Genomic DNA, 26,933 nt, shown 5'->3' with positions numbered 1-26,933 from the left:
TCTTCATTGCACAACATCCCGCCACACACCTTCAGCATTCATCATCATCCTCTGAAAAAAAAAAACTCTTCACGCTGCCTTTAAGATAATCTTACCTGTCCATACAGCCCTCCTTTCCCGATAAGCACACCCATGTCTTTAGTGTCCTCGAAAATCTCATTCATGGCCTCCTGAGGAAGTGGCGTCCTGCTGGCCTGCGATAGGGTGAAGAGAGAGGTTGGGTTTAGAGTAAATATGTCATGCTAGCAAATTGAAATATACAAAGTAGAGCAGGAATCCAGAAATTAATTTATGATATAACTGATATAAGTAAAAAGCATAAAGGTTTGGAGAAAAAAAGAGATTAAAAGTATTGTTCTGTTTTTACTGTGACTTTTCACTGTAACAACGTTGAAATGTCACTGAAGTGTACTTTGACATTCTACCCACATGTTCAAATACATTCCCAGTCTAAATATTCTTAGATACGTGAGGTAAAATGGATGTTTTTAGCTTCTGACTGACTGAGTGAAGTATTTCTGAGAACATTAGAACACGTTGTCTCAGTGCTGTCTGCTCTAGTTAATGGCTAACAAGTTTTCTAGTTCATTTCCTGTGAGGGAAAATGACACACGTTCACGACAAACACTCTGAATCATTAACTATACCATCTGGAGCTCAAGTAACTCCCACTTGCGACTCTTCTCATATCTTAGGGTCAAGAAAGCATGTTTTCTCTGCAAATAAGTTTAATGAAGTGGATGCACACACACTGAAGATTTTCACACTGATTTCTGAACCGTGCAAAAGCTTGAGGCTTCACTGGGTTTAGCACTAAAACACGGAGGGTTTTAAGGGTTTTCTTGTTTAATAACTCGTTTTATGCCGCATTTAACTTTATACTGTTTATTTTTTCATTTTTGCAGTTTAATTATTTATCTCTCTTACTAAATGGTGGTCACTATTATTATCCTTTACTATCTATCCCTCATAACAATACTATTTTATTTTGTTAATCGTTCTGTTTTACTCTGTTATATTTTTATACTAGCTCATTATTATGTGATTCAAAGCTGCATTTTATGTATTCTATTGCTAATTTATTTTGTTTATTGTACTGCTTTATGCCATTATTTTTCTTTTTTTAATTTGATTCATATATTGTTTTAATTTATCATCTCTTTTCATGTTATCTACTTTCACCGGCCACTTTATTAGGTACACCTTACTAGTACCGGGTTGGACCCTCTTTTGCCTTTAGAACTGCCTTAATTCTTCATGGCATAGATTCAACTAGGTACTGGAAATATTCCTCAGAGATTTAGGTCCATATTGACTTGATATAATCACGTAGTTGCTGCAGATTTGTCAGCTGCACATCCATGATGTGAATCTCCTATTCCACCACATCCCAAAGGTGCTCTATTTTATTGAGATCTGGTGACTGGATGCCATTTGAGAACAGAGAACTCATTGTCATGTTCAAGAAACCAGTCTGAGATGATTCTCGCTTTATGACATGAAGCTTTATCCTGCTGGACTTAGCCATCAGAGTACACTGTGATCATAACGGGATAGAAATGGTCAGCAACAATACTCCGGTAGGCTGTGGTGTTGACACGATGCTCAATTTGTACTAATGAGCCCAAGGTGTGCCAAGAAAATATCCCCCACACTATTACACCACCACCACCAGCCTAAATCGTTGACACAAGGCAGGATGGATCCATGCTTTCATATTGTTGATGCCAAATTCTGACCCTACCATCTGAATGTTGGAGCAGAAATCGAGACTCATCAGACCAGGCAACATTTTTCCAATCTCCTATTGTCTAATTTTGGTGAGGCTGTGTGAATAGTAGCCTCAGTTTCCTGTTCTTAGCTGACAGGAGTGGCACCCAGTGTGGTCTTCTGCTGCTGTAGCCCATCTGACTCAAGGTTGGACGTGTTGTACTTTGAGAAATGCTTATCTGCATACCTCGGTTGTGACGAGTGGTTATTTGAGTTACTGTACGCCTTTCTATTAGCTCCAACCAGTCTGGCCATTCTCCTCTGACCTCTGGCACCAACAAGGTATTTGTGCCCACAGAACTGCCGCTCACTGGATATTTTCTCTTTTTCTGACCATTCTCTGTAAACCCTAGAGATGGTTGTGCGTGAAAATCCCAGTATATCAGCAGTTTCTAAAATACTTAGATCAGCCCTTCTGGCACAAACAACCATGCTCTGTTTAAAGTCACTTAAATCACGTTTTTTTCCCAATTTTAATGCTCGGTTTGAACTGAAGCAGATCGTCTTGACCATGTCTACATGCCTAAATGCATTGAGTTGCCACCATGCCATTGGCTGATTAGAAATTTACGTTAATGAGCAGTTGGACAGGTGTACCTAATAAAGTGGACGGTGAGTGTACAGACAATACCAGATGGATTTCATTTTTATTTTATTGGTCACACTTTGAGGACCACTTAACACTATTAATTAAGATTTTCTATGAACAATTTAGCCAATTTGCTGTTTATTTATACTCCACATACTTTGTAAAGTGCTATTTAATTTTGGTATAGGCTAGTTAAGGATCTTAAATATGGTCATGCAGAATAAAGTATTAATCAGTACTACTAATCAGCCAACATTCTAGTAATATTCTGTTAATATTCAATTCAAAAAGCGCTTTTAGAATGTAAATTGTGTTAAAGCAGTTTAACATAGAAGATTATAGTAAATTAAAACAGTGTCAGTACAGTTTTCAGAGTTGAATTTCAGTTTAGTTCAGTTCAGTGTGATTTAAATTTCACTGCTGAAAGTCCAAACACTGAAGAGCAAATCCATCGATGTGCAGCTCATAAATAAATAAGCAAGAACAATAAGCAAATAAGTAGCGAGAATTAGTCTCAAAACTTAAGTGTTTCTACTTTATTAATTTTCTTTTTGGGTAATATGCCAAAACTAGAGTGTTTAAGACAATTGTTCTATGTTGAAATGCTTGTTTAGCATGTTTTTCATTCATTTTACTCTGATGTCTTTCTAGAGCAGATGCTGCTGTAGGTTGTGCTCAAGCATTCGCCCTGGAAAGGTAAAAGTGAGGTTACAGAGCCAGATGAGAGGCTGTTTCCATCATTAAAGCCTAGAGAAGTGGTAAACGTGTACCGCCAGATGTCTTTGTGTATTCAAGGCATTAGTTCAGGTGGACCGAAATGTCCTTAATTAGAGTCAGCCGATTCTTCAGCTGATGATCGAGTTATCGGGTGCACAGACATGATTTCCGATTGCTATTAACAAGCAACAGTTCTATGATAGTTTGGTTTTTGTAGCAACTCTGAATGCCTCACACAGGTGAGTGGGCTTGACAAACCACCTATAAAAAACACTTTTCATTTGACACTTTAAACTTACACCTGCACCAGTTTTGCACATTTGCACCAGACACTTTCTTACAATCACTCCATATCAAATTGTGCATTTATGAAGTGTGCCTTACACAGGTTAGTGGGCTTGACAAACCACCTGTAGAAGAGTGCACTCTTTTCTCTCTCTCTCTCTCTTTCTACAAAAAATAACACTCCCGCTCCTTACTCTAGCACTTAATTCTCAGAGAACTAACAGTTCCTGTGTAATTAGCATTATATGAATTGCCTTCTCTTGTTGAACCACTGACTGCCTCCTTAATTGTAAGTCCTTTCGGCCAAAAGCATTTGCTAAATGTAAATGACTCTTGACTAGGAGTTGATCGATATGTAAGTTTCCTGCATGTAATACCTTGTCTTTGACCATCTCCACCCCGATCTGAAGGCCTTTTCCTCTCACGTCTCCGATGATCTCGTATTTGTCTCTGAGTTTGGCCAGTTCTGTCAGCAGGTACGTCCCCAATTCAGCACTGTTCTCCTGCATCTTGTCCTCTTTTATTGTCTGACAGCAAAAAAAGCATTCCGATGCAGAAGTAATTATATGTAAAATACATTGTGATTACTTTTCTGAATGCACTCAGAAGTATGTATGAGTAAAAGCAAGTAATATTATTCTAAGACTGGGGGATTTGGCCTAAAATCTAAATCTTGATTAATTGAGATTTTTACTCTATTACATTTTAACTGGATAACGATATATGAATGATTATTTTATTTATTAATGTTTTTGCCCTCAGTTCACTGACAAGTTTTGTACAGTAAAAACGCTCACATATTACAAGTGTGAGATTTGTGAATGAAGGGTGCATTATTTAATTTAAAAATAATTGAAGTAAACACACACTATCTACTATCTAAGATTATTTATTGAACATCAACATTGAACAACTAAAATCAAAACACGCATTGCCTAAAATGCGGCTCTCCCACCGTCTTCACCGCTACCCTACCGATCAATCACTAAGTTGGCATTACAGGTCGTTGGGACGTGCGTGGGCATGCAAAGGCTGCGCTTGACTGTACACGAACCCTTGGCAGAAGTATACTATCATAATAATATAATAGGTGTACATCATAATATAAAAAGTATAATTCAGCCTTAACAAAGCAGGGTCACGTTACTTCACACACGATAGGGTAATTTAAAAAAATTTACTTGTAAAATGTAGATCGATTATAGATTCTGAATGTCAATTTCGAATACTTTTCGATTAATCGTCCAGCCCTTTATTATACTTTAAATAATCAGTTATTAAGGGAATAAGACAGTATTCTGCATTGTTTATTATAATGTATCCAGTTATTGTTTTATTTTTAATTTTGACATTAAAACAATAGTGTATTGTTATACAGTATATAATATAAAGTATTTATTTCTTGTGGTATTTTACCAGTTATTGTAGAACTTGTAACAAGATTTTATTTACTATTGTTGACATCAGATACCAGAAATATCCATTTGTACAACAGTTCTGTCTGGTTCTTGAATCTGATTGGCTGATAGCCACGCAGTATTTTGCAAATCGTACCTCCCACATCCAGCGACAAGCAGAGGGCACTCTGCTCAAAGTTTGACAAATATTACTGCTGTTGGCCAACAACATGTACTTTTGAGGCTTTTTAGGCGAAAATGTAGTTGTTTAGATTGCAAACTATGCAGTTAATTTATAAGGATAGTGCCTATTTTAAAATATTAATAATTTCGGAGCATCGGATTCAGGGCATTGGCCGCCATCAGCCTGTCTGAGCAGATTAAAGAAAAGTGACGGTTGACAATCCACCACAAGATGGCGACAAAGACCGCAGGGGAGGAAAACTGCCTTTTTTTCAGCTTCAAACTACAGCTGAACAAATCATTACAAATCAGGTGAGTGACATTCTAAGTCGATCTCTGTATTTTGTATTGCTGTGTTTATACCACAGAAACTGGTAGTGTTTGCTTTGTTCTGGCTTTTTCAGGGTTAATTATTGTGAAATTTCAATTGCAACAGAAATATGGGAAATCTCTGTAGAGTCTTCATGCCGTTCAGCCTTATGATCTTAAAATGTGAGCAGAAATACCCCTTATTTGTCATAACTTTAGACGAGGGGTGTCAAACTCAATTCCTGGAGGGCCGAAGCCCTGCACAGTTTAGTTCCAACCCTGCTCCAACACACTTACCTGTAGGTTTCAAACAAGCCTGAAGGACTCAATTAGTTTGATCAGGTGTGTTTAATTAGGGTTGGAACTAAACTGTGCAGGGCTGCGGCCCTTTTGGATCTGAGTTTGACACCTGTGCTTTAGACATTACGCTAGAGAATCATTTAAATACTAGCTCTAAAGTGACGTTTGTGAAATAGCAACGATTTATGCTGTTTTGACTGTCAGCTGAAGATGTGAATGAATGGCAGAAGAAAGTAGTTCCTCATACAAAAGGATTTTGAGACTGTGTTATTTTTTTTATATAAATACAGTATACACACACACACACACAATTATACTGTTGAACTATTGTATAAATGCATAATCACACTCGTAGCAGCATGATATTGCTGTATATCGTCACTGGTGAGGGACACTAAAGCACTCGGCCTGAGGCCTTGAGCCAACGCACGCCTCCCACCAGTGCGGTAACGTACTGCTACTCATGTGATATTGCTCATATATGAACCACTGATCTTATTTGTATTTAATAATAATAAAGTGTGGTTTTCATTATTGTATATAATTTTCAGATTTATCTTATACAGCATTGCTGACACCAGAATTCATATTTTAGTAATATCTTTTTACTGTTTATAATGTCGAATTTATTTGTTTATCATTATCCTAAACACATCTTTTATCCCACAATTCCAGATTTTATTTTTATTTAATTATGTACATATATTTTTGTAATGATTTATGCATTTACTATAGTAAAACAATCTCTACTTACGTCCAGCACTGATGATGCGATAGCACAGGCTAATGGGTTTCCTCCAAACGTGTTGAAATGAACCCCCTTCGCAAATGACCTGGCAATTTCTGCAAAATATGCAAATTATATAATATCAGTGCCAAAAACAGCAATCAAATGTTAGAAGTTGGGGGTTTATTTCTATCCTTGAACAGATTTAGCCATCAGATGCTCTCATAATTGTAGACCTCATATTAAATAAAAGCACTCGGGGTTAACATGACCAAACATACTTTCTCCATCATCGCTCTCCCGCTGTTCCCTCTTCATTCAGATGGATAATGTTTTGTCATGTTAACCCTGAGGAACATAATTAGAGTGAATACATAAACAAAACAAACTCCAGTGCTTTGCTAATCCCAGCACAACAAGCACTGCACACAGACACGTGGCTAAACATCTAATGCATATGGCACACTTTTCTGGAAACACTTCAGTCGTCTTTTGATTGGTTTAAATATCAGTCAAGTGTACAGCAATCTTAAGCACCCCACCTGGAAACCAGTCTGAGCAGATAAAAAAGCTGTGATGTTTATATTGATGATAGTGCTCATTAACAGATATACAGATGAAGCCAGAATTATAAGCCCCCTTTGATTCTTATTTTCTTTTTCAAATATTTGCCAAATGATGTTAAACAGAGGAAGGAAATTTTCACTGTCTGATTGTCTGAATATTTTTCTTCTAGAGAAGGTCTTATTTGTTTTATTTTGGCTAGAATAAAAGCAGTTTTTAATAATAAAAAAAAAAAAACATTTTAAGGACAAAATTATTAGGCCCTTTAAGCTAAATTTTTTTTTCGATAGTCTACACAACAAACCATCATTATACAATAACTTGCCTATTTACCTTAACCTGCCTAATTAACCTAGTTAAGCCTTAAAATGTTACTTTAAACTGTATAGAAATGTCCTGAAAAATATCTAGTCAAATATTATTTACTGTCATCATGGCAAAGAAAAAATAAAAGTTATTAGAAATGTGTTATTAAAACTATTATGATTAGAAATGTGCTGAAAAAAATAAACAAGGGTGCTAATAATTCAGGGGCCTAATAATTCTGACTTCAACTGTATGTACTGATTGCCTATGTTTTTAATCTGAGGACATTTCCACACCTCTAAACATGACACGACACAAAACGTGATTGGTTGGTTACCCTGTCAGTCAAAAAGCACCATGGATGGTCCTTGACCATTCAAAGCAGGCAAAGTTTTCAAAGAGGCCCGAATATGTGAGACTAGCGCTTTAAAAGTTCAAGTCTATAGACTAATGGTTGACTAATTTACCAGTAAATATAAGTCTGTGGGACCACATTAGTAAAGCTAACCAGAATTACAAATGCTTACGAATTAGTGCATATTTAGTCATTTGCCCATTTAAACAGCATTTTGATAAAAACTGTTGTAATAGTTATTTACTGTCTCAGTAATTTATTATTTTTTAGTTTAGTAAAACTTTTTATACATTGTAAAAAAAAAAAAAAACTTAAAATCATAAGGCAACCTGTTGCTTTGGTTGGGTATCGTTTGGGGCTAATGTGCTAAATTGATACTTTTAAAACGGTACCAGTGCCTGAACCAATACTTTTGAGCCAGAAAATTATGGTGGATGACATTAGAAAAATCTTTTCTTTGACAAAAAAAAAAACATTTTAATCAATTCATATTTTATTTATTTGAATTGAATTGCATTAATATATTTATTTTTATCTTTTTTTTTTTGTTAGCATTTAAGATTAAGTTAACATTACATTAGCTTACTACTAACCTTTAGTAGCAGGAAAAGCCAGGGCCGGAGTGGGACTCCTTTTATAGCCCTGGAGTTTCAAGCCCTTAGACCGGCCCACCAAAATTTACGACTGACTATATTAAAATAACATCATTTGCAATTCAGTTTCTAATGACACTATCACGTCTTTTGTACAAAGGACACAGCTGCTTTAGAACTTCTAATGTTTTTCATAAATATGAGACCATTAAAGGGTACCTAAATCCCCAACACTATTCTTTAAAACATCTCAATGTCCTTTTCTGCAATATCCGAATATATATTCTGTGCAAAAGTCTTTATACATATCCAGTCCTTTGTAACGGTGGTCACACAAAATATAAAAAATAAAATATGTACATCTACATAAGTCACCCAAACAGTATTATATGTCTTAACTCTAAAAATTAAAAATTACTCAGGTGAGGTTCAAACTCGGGTCGGCGGCATCGTAAATCAACATGCTGACCACTGGACCACAATTGAAGACTTTTTAAGCTCTGTATAACTTTCTATTGATGGCTTAATCTCTTTCTCCCCTTTTTAGATTTCTGATCAAATTGTCAGATTTATTAATGTAGTGAATCATCAGATTTTTATTGAGCAGGTGTAATATTCATTAATATTCATTATTCAAATTTTTATTTTCACTAAGGTGCCGCTGTTTGGGGTTGAATGATAGTTACATCATCATTAACCTGCAGGCTGCATTTTGCTCAAGGGGCTGCGAGAAAATAAATAAAAAGAGCGGAGCTGCGGCAAAATAATGAATAAAAAGAGCGAGGCTATGGTCAAATAAATAAATAAATAAATGAAAACAGTACGACTGCTTAGAGAGTGCAAGCAACTTGAAACACCGGCCCTAGCAGCCAAAAAAAAAAAAAGACCGGCCCACCGGGAATTGTCCCGGTCCTCCAGATTAACCAATCCGGGCCAGGGAAAGGCTGTCATCAAAATCAGTGAACTCCTTTTTTCTAGCGTTGGGGTTTGTGACTACATTTAAATGGACATCAGTAATCTAATTATCTGCTTTAATCTGAATAAGACAATAATAAGATTAAGGAGTTTACATGAGTTGCTTTTTAAATGTTACATTTATGATCCCGTCTTTGTGTTATAGCACATAGATTGATAAACGTCATTCATCACCACACTATCCACATTTCCTCTGGAGTTTCATGTTATTTTGGGTGTTTCACTCTTAATTTTTTAACTTTAACTGCAGTTCGGCAGGTTAACTTTCATTCAGGAACATATTGTTCATGCCCCGTGACAAACTGGGGTGTTGGATGAGAATATGAATTAAGGAGTGTTGTTTTGATGGAATTTGATACCACATGCCCGACCTCAGGATTTCATGACGCGGGTGTCTGTGGTCATTTAAGTTAATCAAAAATGGCTGTTTGATCAGATTATTGTCTTAATCATATTAAAATTGTAGAATTAGTGTCCATGTAAACACACTTAGTGTAAGTGCCAGATGATGTTACAAGCTGTCAAAGACAGTGCATTCCTCTCTTTAAATTGATTCCATGAGCCCTCAAATGTTTCATTAAGTCTGACTTGTTTTCCCCCTACATGCAACTTTTGCAAAGCATCTGCTTCATGTGTCTGACTCATAGCTTGTAAAATATAGCCAAGCTTAGTTTGAGCAAATTTAATGAAATGCGACATTCGTATGCTGATTCAGTCCGGTGCATACCAGTTACGTAGGTTTATGTAACCCGTTTTAAGTATTCAACCCTACTTACTGCACAGCTTTTTTTTTCATTTGACTCAACTTTTATCCCAAGTACTATAATTGACCTGATTTAAGTAGAGTCAGCTTAAAAAGTTGTGCAGCGAGTCGCCTTACAATTTTAAGTCGCAACTTTTTTTGACAGTGTATAGACTATTTCAATAAGGTGATATTATTGGCCCGTAAACTTTTCCTGCTGGTTGTCAAAACTTTTTCATAACTGTAACGAGGCAGTTCAACCATATCTTAATGTTAAAACTGCTGTCATAACATTATTTGTCATTATGCAGAACTTTTTGCATTGTTGGAAGCTATGGAAATTAAACATTTAAAACAGGAAATAAGTTAGGACCATTCTTATTGTCAATAAATGGGATGTAAATAAAAGCAAATCAGTACACAAATACCACTAAATAAAAAGTGTTCATATAAAGCCCATTTAACTCAACATTTCCATACTGCAAATGTCAAGCTCAAGAGGTTAGAATAACACAATGGTAAGCATATTAAAAGCAACACTATGGAGAATTGCATTTATAATTAGTGTTTCATTTGATTCTAAGTATATCTGAATTGCAAGCCCATGATGGTTCTTGTGCTCCGACTCACCGCTGGGCTTCACAGAGCTGAATAATTCAGCTTCTCCACCAGCACAATCCCTCATTAGATCCTAAAGAATGAGACTCAGTGTGTGGTTCAATTTAAACACCTCTGACTTTAAATGTGCTTCATTAGTCTATAGATTCACACTTCCTAAAACCAATAAATACTACAAAGCCACTGATGGCTGGAATAAGCAAATCGCACAATGACTGGGTGTGAATTTGGTTGGATTTAAGTGCCAGTCACCTGCAGTCGTGACCACAGCTCCCATCGGGATGCCATTGGCAATGCCCTTCGCCATCGTCACCATGTCTGGAATAACATTGTGTCCTTCAAAACCCCAAAAGTGGCTCCCTGTGCGGCCAAAGCCAGTCTGGACCTGAGAAACATGAAAAAGGACAAATCTGCGATTAATAATTACTTTATACAAGAAGGAATTTTACAGAGGAATTTATTCTATGCTGTAAGCACAAGATTGATTATTGGAGTGTGTTTCTTTTAATATATATGTGTGTGTGTGTGTGTGTATTACATGTATATTTTATGTATTTTTATATATATATATATATATATATATATGTATGTATGTGTGTGTGTGTGTATATATTTTGTAAAAATGTACTATTTGGAAATATATTATGCTAATAATAAGCCAAAACAATCTGAATTTAAATTGTGTTTATTTAAATTATAGACAATTGTAATTTAATAAACCTGAGTTTATATATGCTGTTAAAAATAGTTTTCAATTTCTTAATTTGAACTAGAATTTCATAACTTGAATATTAAACATCTGAAATTTAAGACAACTGAACTTTTTAAGGCAGAATTTTTTATAACCGTATCTTCAACTTTCAGATTTTTTGTCACAGACTGCAGATCTCCGGTTTGTAAAAATACAGTTTCAAGTTTTCAAGATAAGGAAATTCAGATCGTGAAATTCAGATAGCGTAGATCAACAGGCAGGAGTACATAAAATAAACCAGAAAGGTGTGTATTTCTTGTTATAAATTAGTTTACTCGTACTAAAATAATTTTGAGTGAAACAATTAAGTGAAAATCACTTTACTAGAGTAAAAATGTTGCAAAGTAAATCTTAGACCAAACCAAACTAAATATATACAGCATTACATATACATTTACAATAAAACAAAAATTATTCATTTATTAATTTTCCTTCAGATTTATGCATCAGGGGTTGCCACAGTGGAATGAACCGCGAACTTATCCAGCATATGTTTTACATAGCAGATGCCCTTCCAGCTGCAACCCAGTACTGGGAAACATCCATACACAGTCATTTACACTCCACACAGAAATGCCAACTAACCGAGCCAGGACCTTCTTGTTGTGTGGGGACAGTGCTAACCACTGAGCCACCATGTCGCCCCATTTAAAATTAAATAATAATACAAATTCAAATATACATTTGAAGTCAGAATTATTAGCCACCCAATAAAATTTAATGTTAAATAAAATTACATGTTAAATAAAATAAATCATGTTTAACAGTGCAAGAACATTTTCATAGTATGTCTGATAATATTTTTTTCTTCTGGAAAAAGTCTTATTTGATTTATTTCAGCAAGAATAAAAGCAGTTTTAAATTTTTAAGAACCAATTTAAGGTCAAAATTTTTAGCCCCTTTAAGCTAAATTTTTACAATAGTCTGCCTGGTTAACCTAATTAACCTAGTTAAACCTTTAAATGTCACTTTAAGCTGTAAAGAAGTGTCTTTAGAAATATCTAGTCAAATATTATTTACTGGTGCAGTAGGTAGTGCTGTCGCCTCACAGCAAGCAGGTCGAACCTCGGCTCAGTTAGTGTTTCTGTGTGGAGTTTGCATGTTCTCCCTTCGTTCGCGTGGGTTTCCTCCGGGTGCTCCGGTTTCCCCCACGGTCCAAAGACATGCGTTACAAGTGAATTGGGTAAGCTAAATTGTCTGTAGTGTATGTGTGTGTGTGGGCAGAGAGAGCAACATTTGTGTATGTATGAAACACCTGGGGTGCGTTTCCCAAAACCATCATTCGCCAACTAAGGTTGCAAGTTCCGTCGTTACAAACAAAGTTTGTTGATTTAGTGTTTCCCTAATCCGTCGCTCTAACAAACATTTGCAAACTGCATTGCAAACTTGTGCACTTGCAACTACACCTCTGGAGCTGTAGTTAGAAACATAGTTCCTGGCTGTCTTCTATTTCCACGTATCCCCCCTATGCCCTATCAGTTTAGAACATTCTAACATTTAAACTTGGAATGATTAAAAATAAAATAGCATTAAAGTCATCACTCTTAGGTGTAATTTGGTCTTCATGTTTACAATTGTGCTCCCTTCGTAGTGCACGTTGAAAACATTGATGTCATTTTGAACACAGCCGTGGCTTATGACGAAAGCTATAGGTGACACATTATTTTTGTGTATGGAATATATGTTACTTCTCCAAAGCTTGTGAAAACAAAAAACAGCATACATTAATGCTTTTAATTTATAGTAGGTTATTTATTAAGTATCTGTACTGTATATGACATGGGCCTGTTGGTCAGAACATTGCAGTGGTTTGCATGTCAAATTGTAAAAGTAGACAAAAAAATGAATAAACAATATCCTACTTAATAATAATAATAATAATAAAAATAATAATAATCATCATTAATATTATTATTTAAGTAGGATTTGTTTCATTTCCTGATAAATAATAAATATTAAATTTCATTTCTTAATAAATAGCCTCATTATTTATTTATATGATTTATATATGATATTAGAATAGTTTTAGCTTTTTATAAGTGATTTTTGTTTATATTTAGAAAAGACCATGTCATATTCTCAATAATATTTATAAAATAAACACAGGCTCTATATGTGCCATTTACATATATTTTAATTAATATGGAAATCGAGTGCATGTTTTTACCAAAACTAATATTGGATTTTATTTTAAGTGTAAAACAATATAATCTGCACAAAAGAAATTGGGGGGTTCTTTCCTAAAAAGGTAGTTACTCCACCCCGTTTAGAGCATCATTATGGGCGGTTTATGTTATAATTAACGTGGTTCAAGCGTTGGATCTGCGACAGAGAAACTACAGGTTTTAGTAAACACTCGTCACTAAATCTTTCTTTTTCCAACTAATGCATCATACTATGAAAATTCAGAAGCGAGTAATGTCATTGTTTGCGAAACGCACCCCTAGATGACTCTTTTAAACTCATCAGTTTACAAAAAAAGCAAGCTTACAATAGTAATAATTAGAATTCAGAAAACAACATCCAGTTATCATGTTTAAAATAAACATTCATTTCTCATTTTAATTTTATGCTGGTGTATTTGGCTGTGATTGGAGGCGGGGTTTTGCACAGGTGTTTCTGTTTACTTCTCACACTCTCTGATTGCTTCTGAACAATTAGGAACCATTTTAGGTCTGAAGAGAGCCTGGCTTCACTAAACTACAAAATAGAATTAATAGCAAACAACAAACAAGTTCTCCAGACCTCATCGGCTATACAGATTCCTCCTTTCTCCCGAACAAGCTGGTAAGTTTCTTTCAGGTAGTTTTTAGGGTATTGAACAGCCCCACCGACACCCTGCAGAAAGATAAACATGATCATATTTGAGAGCCTAAAGTTTGTTAGATGCAAGTTCAACAAAAGTGCACTGAATAACATGAAGTAAATATGAAAATACAGAGTAAATGTAAGACTAATGCAACTGATGGCCTTTTAAATTATACACTTAACTGAAAATGAAAGCAGTCCTGCACAGAATCATTTAACATAATTGTAAGCACAAAACATAATCTCCCATTCGCTGGCCTGTGCCATAATATGCATTATAAAAGGAAGTGCTGGCATCTTGCTGTGAAGTTATTTTCACTGTCCTTTTGAACCAAGAAGAGCTTGTGTTGTTTAAAATGTCTAAAAGCAAATTGCTGGGTACACCTGTGGACTTGTTAATCAGCATCTGTTTCTATGACAACCTAAATTTCTGTTACATGGTCAGTGACGCAGAGTTGAAAAACAACTTTTTTTGTATTTTAAAATGCAGTAAATTCATGGTATATCTACACAATGATGTACTTAAAACAATTATCTTTTTCTTTGGATTTTCGGATAATTCCTGTTTACATGAATCAGCTAAAAATACCAAAAACTGCTGTATTATGCATGCCAGGACAGTAGGTGGCTGTGACTTTAAGATGCACTTTGCCCTTGTCTAAATATTGTCCTCTAGTTCCAGTGTTGCCAGATTTGGCTGTTTCAAATTCAAAAAATAGCATAGGTGGGTTGACAAAATTTGGGCGGTTTTAAAACTAATTTTATAGACAAATTACCATGTTTGTAAACATTCAGAAAAAACTGGGAGCGCCAGCATTTAGAGCGAGGTAATGACATCTGATCACCATCAAGCTGAGCACACTGTCAACCATCTTAACTGTTGTTTTGGTCATTCTGAAACGCTTTACAGCTAGAGTATTAGTGTTATTTTATTATTAATGACCTCCAGAATCAATTCACTCATTTATTAGATGAGGAAAAGATTGACGCAGCTTCTCCTGATGCAGCAAATTCAGTTTTTATCGTTGATATTTGGCGCCAGTTAATCAGGAAGTCACAATTTTGTTTGCTTTGACTCGTTAGATGGAAACGCTGCTTTATTCACAAATCTTTTATGCAATAGTCCAATTTTGTCCATAAATTGAATTCACATTTTTGGATGGAAACATAGCTATTGATCATTCACACAGATCTACAAAGAAACAACAATTGAAAACTGCCAAAACTTTTATTTTTTTTATGTTATCATTGAAAATGGTGTTTTCTAAACAGAGCCCGGGTATTGACTTTTCAAAACACTGTTTACATAACAGTGAAGTGCTAAAACAGAAGAAAAATCTTTTGTGACTTTGTAAAGAAACACTATACGTACACCTGTGCACATCCCCCTACAATGCTTTTCATCTGCCACTGTTAGTTTGTTTGTATACACTGTTAGTTTGAATGTATAATACCAAATAAATACCATAATATTATAGTTTTCAAAAGATTGTGTTTTCAGGCTTCATAAAACACCATTGTTGTAGATATTGTATATTTTTTTATTACTTTATACCCCATTTTAACATTTTTGTTCTTTTCTTATACTTTTATTTAGTTTCTTTTTTTTCTTGTTTATGTAAAGTACTTTGAATTACCATTGTGTGTGAAATGTGCTATTTAAGGGTGCTTTCACACCTGTGAATCGATTCAGTTGTTCCGAAACAGAGATTACAATTGTTACATTGTTGCTCTTTGCTCTTGGAGCGGTTCGCTTTCACATTGAAAAGTTTCTAATCGGACCAAAAGAGCTAAAACAAGTCACGTGCGAGTAAACTCTCCTTACATTGGTCAGAGTGTCAGGGTTTATTTTGCAGCGTCCCGCTCAGCTGTCAAGAGAGGTGGTTGTTTGGTGGTGATTGACAGGGTGAGCGCGCGCGACGTGTCTGAGGAGAGATGCGGTGGGGAGGTGTGGGGAGGGGTGAGAAGTGTGCGCGACGATGCCTATTTGAGGAACGGGAGGGAGACACGAGATTACCGGGAGATCATCACTCGTTTGCGGGCATCCGGAGACTCGCGAAACTTTCCGCCATACACATAATTCTCTCTTCATATAGCCGTAAGCTTATTACATATCCATAAAACACTGTGATATAACCGCGCTCGGATCGGTTCGCTTTCTCGCTGCAATCAAACCGCTTCAGGGTTCGTTTCAATCGAGCCGAGACCACCTCATTCAAGCGATCTCGGAGCGATTACTTTGGCGCGGAACAGAGCGCGATTGCCCTGTTCGCATATGCCAAACGAACCGCGCTAACTGGGCAAACGAGGTGCGTTCCGAAACAAAAGTGTAGGTGTGAAAGCACCCTAAATAAACCTGCCTTGCCTTGCTATTCATGATTGGCAGAAAGGGTTCAAAATGTTTGCATTATTGTTTAAACATCCGTCAGTATTTTTTCATTAGGTATTGTGTCATCATACCTGAATGGGTTCTGTGAAGAACGCAGCGATTCGACTGGGAACGGTTGTGTCGAACACCTCTTTGAGTTCTTTGATATACATATCATTGGCATGACAGTGACCTGAGAACAGAGAATCACGTATAAAACATGACATTTTCATAGGTTTATCAGTGCAAATCAGCTAGATAACATCATTTTCAATACAAATTACTTCCTATGCCTTCATCGAAATTTATGCTGTCACTCGCATGAGATCGACCAATGGCAAACCACAACAAACAAACCAAACAGCCAATCAAATTCCTGTGGACAAAGTCCTGCCGTACAGGATTTTTTTTTTCATTCCAGAATTTTCCTTCAGATAAATGCCAAGTCACACTACTTTAAGCACATTACAAAGGAATTCCTAATGATTCTCGCTTTAACAAATAACACTAATTACAATCAAAAGTTAACAAGCTGTTCATGTGTTATTTTTAGTGTTGGGTAAGTTACTTTTAAAAAGTATTACTGATTACTACTCCAATTTTAATCTGATCATATTACTAATTACTTTATGTAAAAAATAATCAGATTACTAATTTTACTTTACTGTTACTTTTAAAACATATAAAATATACCTATAAAAATACAAAATAAACTCCAGGGGCCTCATGTACCAAGTCTTGTTTTGATTTAATACTAAAACATTGCGTACGGAAAAAGCTGTAAATGTGCGTACGCAGTAAAAAAAATCTGATGCATGAAACAAGTGGGTACAAGTGGGATTCTGCGTACACGGAATCCCACGCATATTCTCTTTGTACATCCGAATTAACGTGAAACTGAGCGTACATGCCCAATTTACACCAATTTACAGGTGAGTTGGGTAGGCTAAATTGTCCGTAGTGTTTGAGTGTGTGTATGAATGAGTGTGTGGATGTTTCCCAGAGATGGGTTGCAGCTGGAAGGGCATCCGCTGCGTAAACCTGCTGGATAAGTTTATTCCTCTTTGGCAACCCTGGATTAATAAAGGCACTAAGCCGACAAAAAAGTGAATAAATGAAAAAAAAAACGTATGATTCCTAAGCTACTATAAATAACCACAGTCTTCAGTCCACATTTATCTTCGTCTGGAAGAAACCCCCCTTCCTCCCCATTCTCCTCCTTTACCATAGATCGGGTGGCATGGCAGCCCAGTGGTTGGCACTGTTAGTCCCACAGCAAGAACACTGCCGGCCCTGGTCCCCGCCAGGCCAGTGGGTGTTTCTGTCAGGAGTTTGTATATTCTCCCCGTCCGCGTGGGTTTCCCCCGGGTTCTCCGGTTTCTTCCCACCATCCAAAGATATACATAACAGATTTAGCAAATCAGGCACTTGTCTAGCTCCCTTCTTCTCAAGTGTTACCTTAGCCACTGCAGCCGGGGAGTTTTTGAGATCCACATTTCCAGAGATTCCAGAGTTACACGGGGCGTCAGCGTCAACGCTTCCCATTCACTTTGAATGGGTGACGTCAAAAGTTGCCGAACTGCCTTGTGGATCAGTCGACGCCGCTTTGCTGGAGAAGTTGGGACTTGCTCAACTTTTTAAGCGCCGATGAAAGCGTCAGCCAATCAGCTATATGCAAATACACCAGCTCAGACAGTGGCCTATTGCTGACTAAATTCATTGGCTGACGCTGCTATGACGATCGCATCAGCCCCAACTTCAGACACGCCCTCTGTCAAGCGTTGACGCTGAAGCCTCGTGTGAATGGGGCGTTAAGTACAAAAATTGTTGAATACTTTAGTACTTTCACTTAAGTATGGTGCTTAAAGAGCACTTCAACTTCTACTCAAGTCATTTTTTTCATAGAGCCTTGTACTTTTACTTAAGTCTGGGTCTCTAGTACTTTATACATCTCTGATAATGACAAACCAACAGCTGTTACTATTTAAATGTCATAACATCTGCTCGGCTGTATGTATATTTTGAGCAAAATATTAATTTGTGCTTTATTTCATGAATCAATATCTAATCTGAATGATCAGTTATCCAAATGATATTTTTCTTATTTTAAAATTTGTTGAAATATTAAATGCACTCAAACTCCAGACATGTCATTCTAGTAAGTTGTCTCTATTTTTCCAGAGTTGCATATAATTTTCCTGTAATATGTTGTACTTTGTTCTTAATCATGTGCTTAAGGCATAACTGGCTGTTTACATTAATCTAAAAAGCATTGAAAAGACGTCTGCAACTTTTGTGAAGCATCAACTCCCCTGCATATTAGCTGTCAAAACATGTTTGTGACTTCTATAACTCATTATTATTATTATTATTATTATTAATATTATTATTATTATTAAAAAAAGAAGGAATATTGACCGTCTATAAACATACTCTCAGAAATTGTAATAAAGCTGGATTGTAAATTTACCTTTAAAAAAAGACCTTTAAAAATGCACTTATTTAAAAGGCCATATTGGTTTCTTAAAATTAGTAGACATCATTTGGCCTCATTACTTTGTGTGTGTGTGTGTACATGTGTACCTGGGGAGCAGCTGCACTCTCGGATGGTTTGAACAGGAGAGTCTCTACAGTGGCTTCCTCCCCAGAGACCCCTGAAAACATCCGGACACATGGTCTACAATGCACACAACACAGGAGCAAAAGTCAGATACAAAGACATTTAAACTTCATAAAAAATAGACGCAGTTCATGGAAAATATCAAATCTGTTGATCATGAATATCCTATACTACTTAACAGTATTTTTCTATTTCAAATCATATGCTACATATAAAATTAGGCTTAAACCAAGAAAGACAAAGGAAAAACAATACACCATTCAAGAGACACTCTATGAATCTGCCTTGTTGTAAAATAATTTAGTTTTTATGTCCTTATTTTTATATTTGTTTACTTACTATTTAATACATTTTTGTCATGTTTTTTTCACTAAAACGTTCAATAGAAATATTAACAAAATATACTCTATAAAAACAAGACCTTTTAAAATTAAATTTGAGATTTTAAAATAAATATATATAAAACAACAATAGCTTTTATGCTGAAATACAACAGAATACGGTCATATAAAGATGAACTAATACCTGTCACTTATGATCACACTATTCTTAATATTAAACACAAATTGCTAATGCTGATAACGCGATAATCAGTATTTTTGCTTGGTAATTGTATTCTTTTTTTTTAAGTTTGAACCATGAACCACACAAAACTATACAATAAACCAATTTAAAATTATATATAATTCAACATGCACAATACTTCTCAAATTTAAAATTGTAAAACCTTTCACTATATAATAAAATTATTCTAGCAATTTATCACTTCAATTCTGAACTACTGTAAACCTAGAGAAGATTAGTTCCTTCAAAGACATAACAGAGCGTTTGTTAAAATTTGGAAGCCCTTTTTTCCCTAATGTTAACTCTCCAGCTGGATTTAGAATAATAGCCCCTTGTAAGCTCTTGAAAATAATAATAATAATATCAGTAACATAATATCAATAGCAATTATAATCCGTTTGTAATCTTTTATTACTTGAATTGTAACATTGAGATTGTTGCATAAATGTAGACATCTGCCCCTTATTTAGCTGTGTAATAGGGTTTTCTTTTTATTTTCCTTTTGTTATTATAGAAAAATGTAATTATTATATAAAAATATTTTTATTTTTTTATATTTTTATTCTATTATATAACAATTATATTCAATTGTTATATTAATGTTTATAATTTATTATTATTATTATTATTATCATTTTTTATTTCATTCATTTATCAAATAATTTTATTCAGATTTTTATTGTATTTTTATTTTTATTATTTTTGTATTTATTTTATTATATAAACTATATTAAATTATTATATAAATTTCTATTCTTATTTTATTTATTTATTTTTACTATACAAAAATGTTATTTATAAAATTGTATTATTATCATTTTATATTCTTTATTTTATTATTATTTATTTTGTTATAAAATTATGTTATTATAATTGTGTAAATATTTTTATTATATTTTTATTTTCTTTTTTATTTACTTTTATTATATGAAATAAATTATTATATAAAATGTTGTTGTTGTTGTTGTTGTTAATTTTTAAATCATTATTCATTATTTTATTATTGAATTAATTATATAAAATATTCAATTGTTATATAAATATTATTATTGTATATCTTAATATCTTATTATTGTTTTAGTATTTATACTTTATCATTATTTTATTTAATTTTATTATATAAAAATATTCTATAAATTATTATTTTAATTTTTACTGTTATTATTATTATTATTATTATTATTATATTTTATATTTCATTTATATTATTTATTTCTATTTTATTATTGATTTTATAATTTAAAATTTATATTAAATTATTATATAATAATATTATTATTATTATTATTATTATTATATTATTATTTTATAATAATTATTTAATTTTATTATATAAAAATTACTATTATATAAATTATTTTAATGTTGTTTTTGTTGTTGTTGTTATTGTATTATTATTTATTTTTATTTTATTGTTGATTTTATAATATAAACATTAAACTATTAATTATATAATAATATAATATTTATAATTCTATGATAAATTATATAATATTTTAATTATTATCATATTATTATTATTATTATTATTATTAATAATTATAATTATTATTATTATTATTATATAAATATTTGTATTTTATTAGTTAGTATTATATTTTTTGGGGGGGGTTATGGGTAGTTTATGTTTGTAAAATGTTAAATCATAAATAAATAAAAAAATCTTAACTAAAATTAAATCTAATGGGAACAGGTCTTGTTCTCAATATTGTTTTAGTTCCTATTCCAAACCTTATGACCTTCGACAGTAATTCTGTTACGTTTGCATTAAACAACAGCCCTAACATATCATATCCTGATGTTTCCTCTACATAATGTAGTTTGTGTTCTTAAACCAGAGGAATATGACATGATAAAGCATGCATCTGACAGATGGAGAGATGTGTGGGTGGGTGATGTACGTTATGGCAGCCTAGAGAAGACGGGACTGGGTATTTGTAATGCGTGTTGGACGTCAGACCCGTGGCTTGTGGACTGCCACCATGATAGGAGCCCCTGCGTATACAAACACAAATCAGTAATCACTTATTTATGGCTGTACAGGGGCCTGTTTCAGAAAGGAGGTTAACTGAAAACTCAGAGTATTTTAACCCTGAAATGAGAGAAACTCTGGGTTTTCCGTTTCAAAATGGCAGGTTTGTTAAACTCGAGAAAGCAGGGTAAGTCAAGCCTGTTTCTGAAAGAGAGGTAACTTTAACTCAGAGTCAGTTACTGTGGTAACTTACTCTGTGAATCTAACCTGGTCAGAAGCAGGTTTTATTCTCTAAACTCAGAGTTTCTGTCTGTCTCCTCCCCTTTTTTAAAGATGAAGTGGTATTTCTCGCCTTAGAAATACGTTTCCACCCACCTATTTTAATGCTCATTTTGGATACGTGCATAAAAACGATTGATAGAAACGTCATGATGCACATAACTTTTTAAAATATGTATAAAAAACGCGCATAACTGAGTAGGATAAACTTTTATTCGATAGAAAATGTGCGCATAAACTACGTTCTTTGTTCTTTTACTGAACAAATTACAGTATGTACATTAAAAAAAAGATCATGATCATATGATAATGAAAATGTGTGTAAATGGACAAACCAGCAGGTTGGGCACACTGTAACACGTCTTAAATATTGTTTTAGTCATTCTAAAATGCCTTAACTGTTTCAGTATTATTGTATATTATTAATTACCTCCGAGCGTCTGGTGCGTGTCAAGAGTCTCCGCGTCTCATGACTTCAGACGCCCCCACGTGTTCATTGTGTTTCAGCATTGTCTTCTGACATCGAGGCGCAAGTACATTAATTAGGCTAAATAAAGAATTAATTGACGCAGCTTCTTCTACCACAGTAAATTCTGTTTTTACTGTTGATATTTGGTGCCAGTTTAATCAGGAAGTGACCATTTTTTTCTCTTTGACTCGTTGGATGGAATTTTATTTGCATCTTTTATGCAATATTCCAGTTTTGCACATAAATTTATGTAATATATTTGGATGGAAACATAGCTATTGCCTACATTTTAGTCACACACAGAAGAACTGTACTAGAATGGCTTATCCTTTTTAAATAAATAATTAAATTAAATTCACCTTCGACATGCACTGTAACTAGATTAATGGATTATTCTTTCTAAAAAGTATTTTTAGTACTGCTTACCTTCTAAATGTTATATTAACCTCTATCACTTGATCAATAAAAAAGGCAGACACACAAGTGCACTGTTAAATCATTTAAAACTAATAAATGTATAAAAAAGTTCAGAAAAAAATATAAACGTCACAAATTACATTACTTATTTTATTATACTTAAATATTTAAATACTTAAAAAGTGAAATTATGCATTAACTTGAGCAGCTGTTTTCCCACGCTAACTGTCTCTTCTTCACTGATGGTTGCTTCTTTTCAAATATATACGCTCATATTTGCTATAACTTTGCATGAGAACATCAAGTTCAGCTGGAGAAAGAAATGGTGATCTCTTTTATAAGATGTTGCCACAGTCACTCGTAATGTCTGCGCTCCATTGATAATGCCTTTTTAAAGTCACGGTGTGCGCGCTTAACTCTGAGTTGGTCTACTCGAATTTGATTGACCCAACTCAGATCAGCTGTTCTGAAACCGAAAACTCAGAGTTTTTAATCTCTCGGTAAATCAACTCAGAGTTCAAGTTTAAACTCTGAGTTGTTTGAACCTCCTTACTGAAACAGGCCCCAGGTCCGCTTGAGAATTATTTGGGGGAAAAGGTCAATCACCTAAGCGTGATGACATCAAAGTTTCCAGTATGAAGCCGGGCCATCAGCACTGCAAGGTCGTTGGCCTCTGAGCCACTGTTGGTAAAATACACAACCTAGAGAAAGAAAAGAAGCACAATATTACAGCTGCACATGCACTGTGATCATACTTTCTCTTGCATGCATACAGAAAAGGTACAGATCAGAGCTGATCCAGAAAAGTACAGATGTGAAATGCAGTAACTAAAATAAGTAAAATATAATAAAACAGCCATTTACAAATCTAATAATATTTCATATCTGTAAAAGTAATTTTAATTTTGTAATACAAGGCTGAGTTTACTCCAGTCACATGCTCCTTCAGGAATCATTCTAATATGCCGATTCGATAATCAAGACATTATTATTCATATTATGCTTCTTCTTTTTTTTTTACGATGAAATAATAATGTAAACGCTATTAATAAAGTGCGATTATGGTGGCTCAGTGGTTAGCACTGTCACTTCACAGCAAGAAAGTCGCTGGTTCGAGTCCTAGCTGGGTCAGTTGGCATTTGTGTGGAGTTTGCATGTTCTCACTGTGGGTTTCCTCTGGGTGCTCCGGTTTCCCCCTCAGTCCAAAGACATGTGCTATAGAATAAACTAAATTGGCTGTAGGGTATGAATGTGAGTGTGTATGGATGTTTTCCAGTACTGGGTTGCAGCTGGAAGGGCATTTGCTTTGTAAAACATATGCTGGATGAATTAGAAGTTCATTCCGCTGTGGTGATCCCTGATAAATAAAGGGACTATGCTGAAGGAAAACGAATGAATGAATATTAATAACAAAATTTGCACAATTCAAGGAAGGTCAAATTTACACCTAATAGAAACTCTGTATTAAATAATATTAAATATTTGTTCTTAGTCTGAAGAGGAGACTATGAGAGAAAGCTTACTGGTTATTAAATAAAAAAATGCATACCTTGCAGATTAAAACCAAGTAGCAATTGTTTTGTTATGGATTGAGTAGCCTTATCAGGGGTTGCCACAGTGGAATGAACCGCTAACATATCCAGCATATGTTTTACACAGTGGATGCCCTTCTAGCCTCAACCCAGTACTGGGAAACATCCATACACACTTATTGTGTGTCACACAACGGCCAATTTAGTTTATTCAATTCAACTATACAGCATGTCTTTGGACTGCGGGGAAAACCGAAGCACCCATAGGAAACCCACACCAACACGAGGAGAATATGCAAAATCCACACAGAAATGCCAACTGATGCAGCCAAGCCAAGACTCAAACCAGCGACCTTTTTGCTGTGAGGCCATAGCCACTGAGCCACCATGCCGCCCCACTTGCTTCATTTCTAAATGAATCACTTTGTCAATGTATTACATGCAGCAGTCATTTGGTTCAAAACTGTTCATCAAAGTTGTTGAAAAACTAGTGAACAACACGCATTCTTGTGTTAGGACAATGTTGTGTTTTTGGTTTAGGTCTACTATAAATAATTACATTTAGAAAATAATTTATTCAGAAAGTCATTCATTTAAAGTCACTTTGTTTGTAAATGAATCACTTTCTAAATGTATTATTTATTCATAGTACACCTAAACCAAAAACACACATGTTTTTTGGGTTATTTATTTGGAAACGAAGCAAGTGATTGCTTCATTATTGGTGTGTTGAATCATTGACTCAAATGAGTTCAGATTCATTCAAGAATCGTGTTGCTCTATTAGATGCGCAGTTGTTCTGCTCCAGATTTGTTGGGAACTATTTTCATTGACAATTTAAATGTTACTTTTAGATTGTAGCATTGTAGCTCACAGTATAACATACATCATGAAAAACAAAAGTAGGACATGTTCCTGAATCAACATTTATGTTGATCCAGGAACAGCCTTCCAGTCAGCCAATCAGAATTAAGGGATACGTTTACCGTTTATGCTACCGTAAGTTTAGGCTTACGGTTAAGCACTTTAGGTTTATGCACTTCTACATGAGTGTTATCCAACAATTATTCCTCTATAATTTTGGGAATAATTAACAGTTGTGGTTGGGTTTAGGGGTAGGGAATGGGTATGGATTACATTTTCGAACACAAATTATCTTCCAAAATCAACATAGATGTCAATCCAGGATCGCATCGTACTTGACAAAATCATGACATGCAAAAACAACAACCTGGACTCCAGTTTGAAAGCTGGCAGTGGCTTCAGAAAGCATGCAGTACCTTCAGTGGGTCTGGCAGAAGTGAGACTAGTTTCTCTGCATACTCCTGTATTTGTGGATACACATAGATGGGTGTTGTGTGCCACAGACGCCTTAGTTGTTTCTCGGCCGCCTCGGTCACTTTCCTGCAAAATTGTTCAAAATTTTAGTTAAATTTAAGATATCATACCAAAATTAAAAATAGCAGCCTTTAATATAAGATACAACGAGCTGATCTGTGTATTTCAGAAACTGCTGATCTACTAGCATTTTCACGCACTATCATCTCTAGGGTTTACACCGAATGGTCCAGTGAAAATATCCAGTGAGCAGCAGTTCTGTGGGCGCAAATGCCTTGTTGATGCCAGAGGTCAGAGGAGAATGGCCAGACTGGTTTGAGCTGATAGAAAGACAACAGTAACTCAAATAACCACTCATTATGCAGACTGAGAATGCACAAGACGTGGAACCTTTAGGCAGATGAGCTACAGCAGCAGAAGACCACACTGGGGGACACTCCTGTCAGCTAAGAACAGGAAACTAAGGCTACAATTCACATAGGCTCACCTAATTTGAACAACAGAAGATTGGAAAAACGTTGCCTGCTCTGAGTCCTGATTTTTGCTGTGACATTCGGATGGTAGAGTCAGAATTTGGCGTCAACAACATGAAAGCATGGATCCATCCTGCCTTGCAATGGTTCAGGCTGGTGGTGGTGTAACGGTGTAGGGAATATTTACTTGGCACATCTTGGGTCCATTAGTATAAACTGAGCATCGTGTCAACACCACAGCCTACCTGACCATGTGCATCCCCTTATAACCACAGTGCACCCATCTTCTCATGGCTACTTCCAGCAGGATAACACGCCATGTCATAAAGTGCAAATGGTAACACTTTACAATAAGGTTCATTAGTTAATGCATTTACTAACATGAACTAATCATGAACAACACATGTACAGCATTTATTAATCATAATTGAACATTTACTAATGCATAATTAACATCCAAGTCCATGCTTGTTAACATTAGTTAATGCACCATGAGTTAACATGAACTAACAATGAACTACTGTATTTTCATTAAGTAACGTTAACTAACATGAACATATACAGTAGTAAATGTACTGTTCATTGTTTGTTCATGTTAGTAAATGCATAAATTAACATTAACTGATGAACCTTATTGTAAAGTGTGACCGCGCAAATCATCTCAGACTAGTTTCTTAAACATGACAATGAGTTCACTGAATCTAAAATGGCCTCCACAGTCACCAAAACTGAATCCAATTGAGCATCTTTGAGATGTGGTGGAACGGGAGATTCGCATCATGGATGTGCAGCCGACAAATCTGCAGTAACTGCGTGATGCCATCATGTCAATATGAACCAAAATCTCCATTACCTTGTTGAATATGCCACGAAGGATTAAGACAGTTCTGAAGATAAAAGGGGGTCAACCTG

The 26,933-nt window shown here is 34.9% G+C and overlaps 1 protein-coding gene across 2 annotated transcripts in view; it reads right to left on the bottom strand.

Moving 5' to 3' along the window:
• agxt2 (alanine--glyoxylate aminotransferase 2) overlaps positions 1–26,933 on the bottom strand; it is a 36,937-nt gene that overhangs the window by 3,327 nt on the left and 6,677 nt on the right. The window contains exons 4-13 of one of the 2 annotated variants that reach the window (XM_073934949.1): positions 25,491–25,614; positions 23,253–23,379; positions 21,443–21,588; positions 18,941–19,034; positions 16,450–16,550; positions 13,927–14,019; positions 10,683–10,815; positions 6,305–6,393; positions 3,739–3,888; positions 96–194 (exon numbers count right to left, since the gene is read on the bottom strand). In XM_073934949.1, the coding sequence (XP_073791050.1) occupies positions 96–194; positions 3,739–3,888; positions 6,305–6,393; positions 10,683–10,815; positions 13,927–14,019; positions 16,450–16,550; positions 18,941–19,031 (756 nt within the window). In that variant the 5' untranslated portion in view covers positions 19,032–19,034; positions 21,443–21,588; positions 23,253–23,379; positions 25,491–25,614. 2 annotated transcript variants of the gene reach the window in all.

The sequence above is a fragment of the Danio rerio genome, chromosome 21 (genome assembly GCF_049306965.1).
Source record: "Danio rerio strain Tuebingen ecotype United States chromosome 21, GRCz12tu, whole genome shotgun sequence".
Taxonomy (NCBI): Eukaryota; Metazoa; Chordata; class Actinopteri; order Cypriniformes; family Danionidae; genus Danio; species Danio rerio.
This window is presented reverse-complemented; position numbering and strand designations above follow the sequence as displayed.